The sequence below is a fragment of the Ammodytes marinus genome, assembly GCF_949987685.1.
Source record: "Ammodytes marinus genome assembly, chromosome: 15".
Taxonomy (NCBI): Eukaryota; Metazoa; Chordata; class Actinopteri; order Uranoscopiformes; family Ammodytidae; genus Ammodytes; species Ammodytes marinus.
In genome coordinates this window covers 2,460,435-2,466,728 of record NC_137219.1, presented here as the reverse complement: position 1 = coordinate 2,466,728, position 6,294 = coordinate 2,460,435, and the positions used below count along the sequence as shown (strand labels likewise).

Sequence of the window (6,294 nt, the reverse complement as noted above, 5' to 3'; positions counted from 1 at the left end):
TTTTCTATCCAGTTTGCTTCAGAAACGAGTTCTTAAACATTGAAAATAGAGTTATCCAAACAGATTAATTTATCGCCGTCTCTGGGATGAACAAGGATAATTAACTCGATCATTAGGGCATTAGCCACCCGCACAAACCCCCAGCAAAAGGGCACAGCACACAAATGCTGCTCTGCAGCCACACCAACCCCCTTAGGGCACTGCACACCAAACTGGCACTGCAACCCACACAGCAACCCCTGATATGCACACACACCGTCACCGTTAAGCTCCGATTCGATTATCCGATTAATATGGTCTTTTAAATCATGATCCTTATATGCTGAGGTGCAGTGAGAAACTGGTCCGACCTCCCGATACTGTGACTCCTGGGTCAGGTATATGCAGTATGTTCAGTATGTGACATGGACAGCCCATGGAACATTCTCTGGCTGCTCCTGTCAACCTGACGTTATTGTCCCCAAAGGGAGATTATTCACCACAAACATGAGACCAAGCTGTGTGTGTGATGCTTCAGGGCTTTACTGTCAATCTTTATGATGGATCCACAGGTCCATTCTAAATACCAACACAGAAATATGTGGTGTATGAGCAGAGACAAAGGGCTAAATGTTTGTTATGTGACCTTTAGCTCATTGTACGTAGTAGCTGGGTGTGTGAAAATGTACAAATAACGCAGGTGGAATATAAACCTGTCATTACCTCAGAGTAACTATCCTTTCATCTTTAGAAGAATGGACGGTAAAACTCTGAGGTGTCACTGTGGGCGTCCGTGTTTTGCTCCCCGGCGTCGGGGCCTCTCGGGCCGGCCCTGTCTCCGGGCGTGCCGATGGCGGCGGCGGATGCGTGTGCTGGGGCCTCATATTTCTAATAAAAATAAATTATATATATATATAATTATTTGTCAAGAGGGATTAAGATCTGCTTCGTGCATTTCAGTCAGTTTGTTTCATGCTCATTAATATTAAGCATGTTTTAGTTAGTTTTGACGTTTCACCGCTACAGTTAAACCTGCCTGTTGTAAGAACTTTGTATCATTTTTTGCCCCCCATAGGACTAAAAATGACTTCATGCGTTTAGTTAAGTTTTTCTTGGTGAATACCCACCCATCTTTATGTCCATGCAAAAGGCTCAGTCTAAACAACTTTTATCTACTAGCGATAGTAGACTTACGCCGCTGATGGCAAAGTACAAGAAGTTACTTCCACAACTGGAAAAGGAGAAATAAACAAACAGACCAGATTTTACCCAACACCCTTAAATTTTATTTTTTTTGTCTTTTTTTGCAAACACCAGAAGGATAATACAGAGTTAACACACATCTCCTATCTCAGAATCATGGAGGCCACAGGTTGGTATTAGCCGACATTCCAACACTGCAGCAGCTAGTTGACAATTAAAAAGGTGTTCTTTACAGATTCTGGCCTTGATTTACAGGCGTACAGAGAGAGAGAGAGACGGCGCGAGAGAGAGAGAGAGAGAGAGAGAGAGAGAGAGGGAGAGAGAGACAGGAATCACATGATAGATTTATAAAAGAAATCATTATCGATTATCACAAAAAGTAAAGTTGACGGTTCTAAAGGTTCTAGATTCAGTTTGTTTCAGAAGGGCCCATCTGAGAGCAAAGCAGGGTCTGTCTCTTTTCACACATCACTTCATCTTAATGATCATGGGTTTAATTATTATTAATATTGTAATTATTATTAATATTAATATTAAGAGCAAGACACTGAAGGCACAAACATAACTTTTTTTTAAAGCACTGGGCAATTTAGAGATTTTTGTCTTTTTTGCTTTCATGGCATTTCTTTCTTTTTCATATCACGCCTAATTACTTAGATATCATCAAATTTGCATATTTGTTCAAACATCAATGAAAAAGTTGTAGAATTGTTCTAATGTAAGTAATCAACTGCTAGTGTTTTATGATGACATCTACAAGTTAAACAATGTACTGTATTCACCTGCAGCGTCTCGACTTAATAACTGATCAGTGGCATTTTTTCTATAGAGCCAAACACACACACACACACACACACACACACACACACACACACACACACACACACACACACACACACACACACACACACACACACACACACACACACACACACACACACACACACTATCATGTTTTATAGTGATTCGTAGAAGGTAAAATAAGAATAAAAAATGTTCTGGAGAACTGAGCGGATCCTTTCAGAGAAAGGTTGTTCAGAGTCCAGCCGAGGTCGGGAGTCATTGCGTAGGTCGTCAGTCCGTTCACCGTTTCACAAGAACTAAAATACAAGGAATGACACGTTTCTGTCGTTAATAAAAACTTATGCATTTTCTCGTAATTCTCCATTAAAGGTGCACTGTGTAACTTTGGGTGTGAACATTTTCTTAAGTGTATTCTTAGAACTGAATAAACAAAAACAAAAAAAGGGAAAATGTGATCCCCAGAACACTGTTTGAAGTGAGAAAGCTTCCTGAAAAGTTACTGTTTCACTGTTGTTGTTGTTTACAGCAGCAGGGCCCACAGTTTGGTTTACAAACATGGACTAGTCATACGTTTGGTTCCAGGTGCTTCAAAATAATTTAGATTTATGATGATAGGATTATTCCATACAAGCTCTGAAACTGCATAGTGCACCTTTAATCAAGCAATTGTAAAACATGTCAAATGAATTCATTTTGGTGGTTAAAGGGGCACTGTGTAATATGACATCATCAAGAAAGTTCTTAAAATGTTACACAGTGCCCCTTTAACTAACTACACAGATAATGTTGTCCCACCTAGTTGGTCCAGGACATGGAGATGAATGCTGCCTCCTGTTCATAGGTGTTACGGGCAGATCTGCGTCTGCGTCCGTTGTTGCCACCACAGCTCTGGAAGGGAAAGCAGAGAGAGAGAAAGACAGATTAAGATTGTAAAATCGTATTAGCATTATTTAAAGTATTATAGAAGTGTTACTAGTAATAATCCAAGTGCATTTTATGTAAATTATTGTCTGTATTATAGGTATGTACATATTGTTTTCTAATCCAGCGAGCGGAGACTAGTTCTCCTCTGTGGGGCCTTGACAGTTATTATTGTGATGTCTGTCTGTGTGTCTGTCTGTGTGTGTGTGTGTGTGTGTGTGTGTCTGTCTGTCTGTCCTACTTACTGGGACACAGTTGTTGCCATTAACGACACACAGGTGGAGTTTGCAGTGCAGGTAGACGTCAGTAGAACTCCCGGAGAACTGGAACATGTTGAAGGAGAAACTGTTGGAGGTTCCCACTCCGTTCCCCATCACCATCACAGTTCTGTCGTTTGAGTTGGCACAGCTGCTCACACACACACACACACACACACACACACACACACACACACACACACACACACACACACACACACACACACACACACACACACACACACACACACACACACACACACACACACACACACACACACACACACACACACACACACACACACACACACACAAATTATTAGTTAGTTAATTATTCTACAGTAATTCTTCTAGGTCTTCCAACAACAGGTGCATTTCCCCAGGACGCCCACTATATATATAAAAACGCATAATGGCCGTTCTGTGCTACTGTAGAAACATGATGTAGCCTATTCAGTTGTGTATTTACCTGTTCTCAATCAGGTTGTATTTCAGAGTAGCGTTAGGGTTGGCTTCACTGGTCGCCCAGCAGGAGTCGGTCACCACGGCGACAGAGCTGTCACTCAGCCCCTGTGTTGCGAGCTCCACGTATATCTTCTGGTTGAGGAAGACTTCATCGCTGGAGTTCAGAGCCAGCGTGAAGGAAGGGTCACTGAACGCTGTCATGGTCAGGGTGTAATTCCAAGCACCGGATACTATCTCCATGACGATCGAGCTGCAGTGGACAGACACACACACACGGGCAAAGAGACACACACACACACACACACACACACACACGTTTGTAAATAACAATTTTTATATCGAAGAAGTCTGTCCACTTGTCTCCTTTTCTTTAATTGTTCAGAATAAATACTTTTCCAATTCCAATTCAAAAATAAAATGCATATATAAATAAATACATATAAGATGTGCTCCCACCTGTCCTTGATCCTGAAGGCCACAGTCTTCATCTCAGGCTGAGTGTAGTAGCAGGAGAAGTCGATGGAGACCTGGTCCTGGCGAGTGATGACCCCAGAGGAAGAGTTGCCAGACTGGATGACGTTCTTGTAGGTGATTTGGCTGCTGTTGGTCTGCAGGGTCACAGGGGGGGAAGGGGGTGGGGGTGTCAATCGCGGGTTTCATCAAATCAAATATATATATATGTATATATATATTTTGCTTTTATTATATAGGTTGGAGAGAAAAAGTTGAACCACAGCGCCACCACGAGTGCCCCGAATCAAATCTGTTTTATTCATAACATTCATTGAACAAATAATAAGATAGGCCGGCTGCCAACATAACACAGTCTGCCACGATCTGATGTGATCTGATCTGATACTGGGGCCTGCGATGGGTATGAGGACTAAAGATAATCTGCCCATTCGACAGGATTTTACCATTTTATTTCTGAGCTCATTAAAGGTGCATTATGTAACAGTGGGTGTGTCAGAGAAGTGAACATTTTCTAAGGTGTATTCTCATAACTTAATAGACAAGCTTTCCTCGCTGGAAAGTTGGATCCCTGGAACACTGTTTGAAGTTAGAAAGCTTCCTGAGAAGTTACTGTTTCACTGTTGTTGTTTACAGCAGCAGGGCCCACAGTTTGGTTTACCAACATGTCCTAGTCTTACGTTTGGTTCCAGGTTCCTCATACTAATTTAGTTTAGATTTCTGATGATAGAATTATTCAACACTAAGAATTACATGAAGAGAAAATGTGTTCTGTAAACAAATACCCCTCCCCTGAAACTTGCATAGTGCACCTTCAAAAATAAAATAAAATAAAAGTGTTTGGTTTTAAAGAAGTATCGCTCATAAAGAGGAACGCTGGGATAGTAACCCACCGTCACCACCGTCCCACAGCTGTTGCTGCTGTCGTCGAATGTGAAGCTGACTGTGCCGGTCTGTGGGTCGGACAGTCCCGTGCAGTTCTGGTTTTTGAGGTGTAAGGTGGACGGGTCGATGTTCTTTTCCACCAGAAGACAACCGTACAGGGTGACGGACGCAGAACTCTGATTGCACACCGTCTGGTCTCCTATAGCAACCCAAGCAAGAAACACATGAGATTTTACACCATAACATTGCATTTCATCTGACAAAAGCAGATTCACACATGGTAGACCTAACACACACACACACACACACACACACACACACACGCACACGCACGCACACACACACACACACACACACACACACACACACACACGCACACACACACACACGCACACACACACACACACACACGCATGTTTTTGATGTTCATGTACCCAGAGTGCCGCTCGCTCTGAACGGCTCGGCAAAGAGGGCGCGACACATGCAGCGGTCTTCATGACAGAACTCGTTAGAGGCGCACGCTGCACATCCAAAGGCCGCAGAGGGCGCTGAGAGAGACAGACAGACAGACAGACAGACAGACAGACAGACAGACAGACAGACAGACAGACAGACAGACAGACAGACAGACAGACAGACAGACAGACAGACAGACAGAGACTGGTGAGAAACTGCACAGCTTTTACTGTAAGGACATGGCACTAAACTAGATAGATAGTTGACTTTAATATTTCGCAATAAACTGATTTTCTTTTGCTGAGTATTGAAACATGAATTCAAACATTGGTTTTTAAATGCTTTTGGCAGCAGCATGTTTAGTGTTTCTTCTAGTTAGATAGATAGATAGATAGATAGATAGATAGATAGATAGATAGATAGATAGATAGATAGATAGCAGCATGTTTAGTGTTTCTTCTTACAGCATCCGGCGGCGCTCATCCAGCCCGTCACTGTGATGTTTCTCAGGCCACAGGCTCTGGCGTAGGCCTCATGGAACTGACAGTCCAGACCGTCCTCAGCCTCCACAATGCACAAAGCAGCTTTGCATTGTGTTATGTACGGTGTGGGGTCGAGGAGCGCGTTACAGGCGGTGAAGGGGGCTTGATTTAGCAGGTCACAGCTGTTTGTTCAGCACATGTGAACACACAGAATGGGAGATTTATTTATTTATTGTTTTTTGTTAACCTTTAATTAAAGGTGCCATGAGGAACTTTCAGTTTGTGTTCATTCTAGCACCCCCTTTGGACAAAAGCGGTAGTGTTTTTACTACGCCAGCTGTTGTTCCTGGGTGAGCGTATACCCATGACAA

General features: G+C 42.7%; 1 protein-coding gene across 1 annotated transcript; it reads right to left on the bottom strand.

The window, feature by feature from the left end:
• Positions 1-2,215: 2,215 nt before the first annotated feature.
• On the bottom strand, positions 2,216-3,676 carry LOC307261325 (pancreatic secretory granule membrane major glycoprotein GP2-like). Its single transcript, XM_080041835.1, has 4 exons — positions 3,634-3,676; positions 3,153-3,315; positions 2,782-2,874; positions 2,216-2,282 (listed from the first exon to the last, which is right to left on the bottom strand). The coding sequence occupies exons 2-3, from the start codon at positions 3,285-3,287 to the stop codon at positions 2,782-2,784; spliced, it is 228 nt and encodes a 75-aa protein (XP_079897961.1). The 5' UTR covers positions 3,288-3,315; positions 3,634-3,676; the 3' UTR covers positions 2,216-2,282.
• Between the last annotated feature and the right edge of the window lie 2,618 nt (positions 3,677-6,294).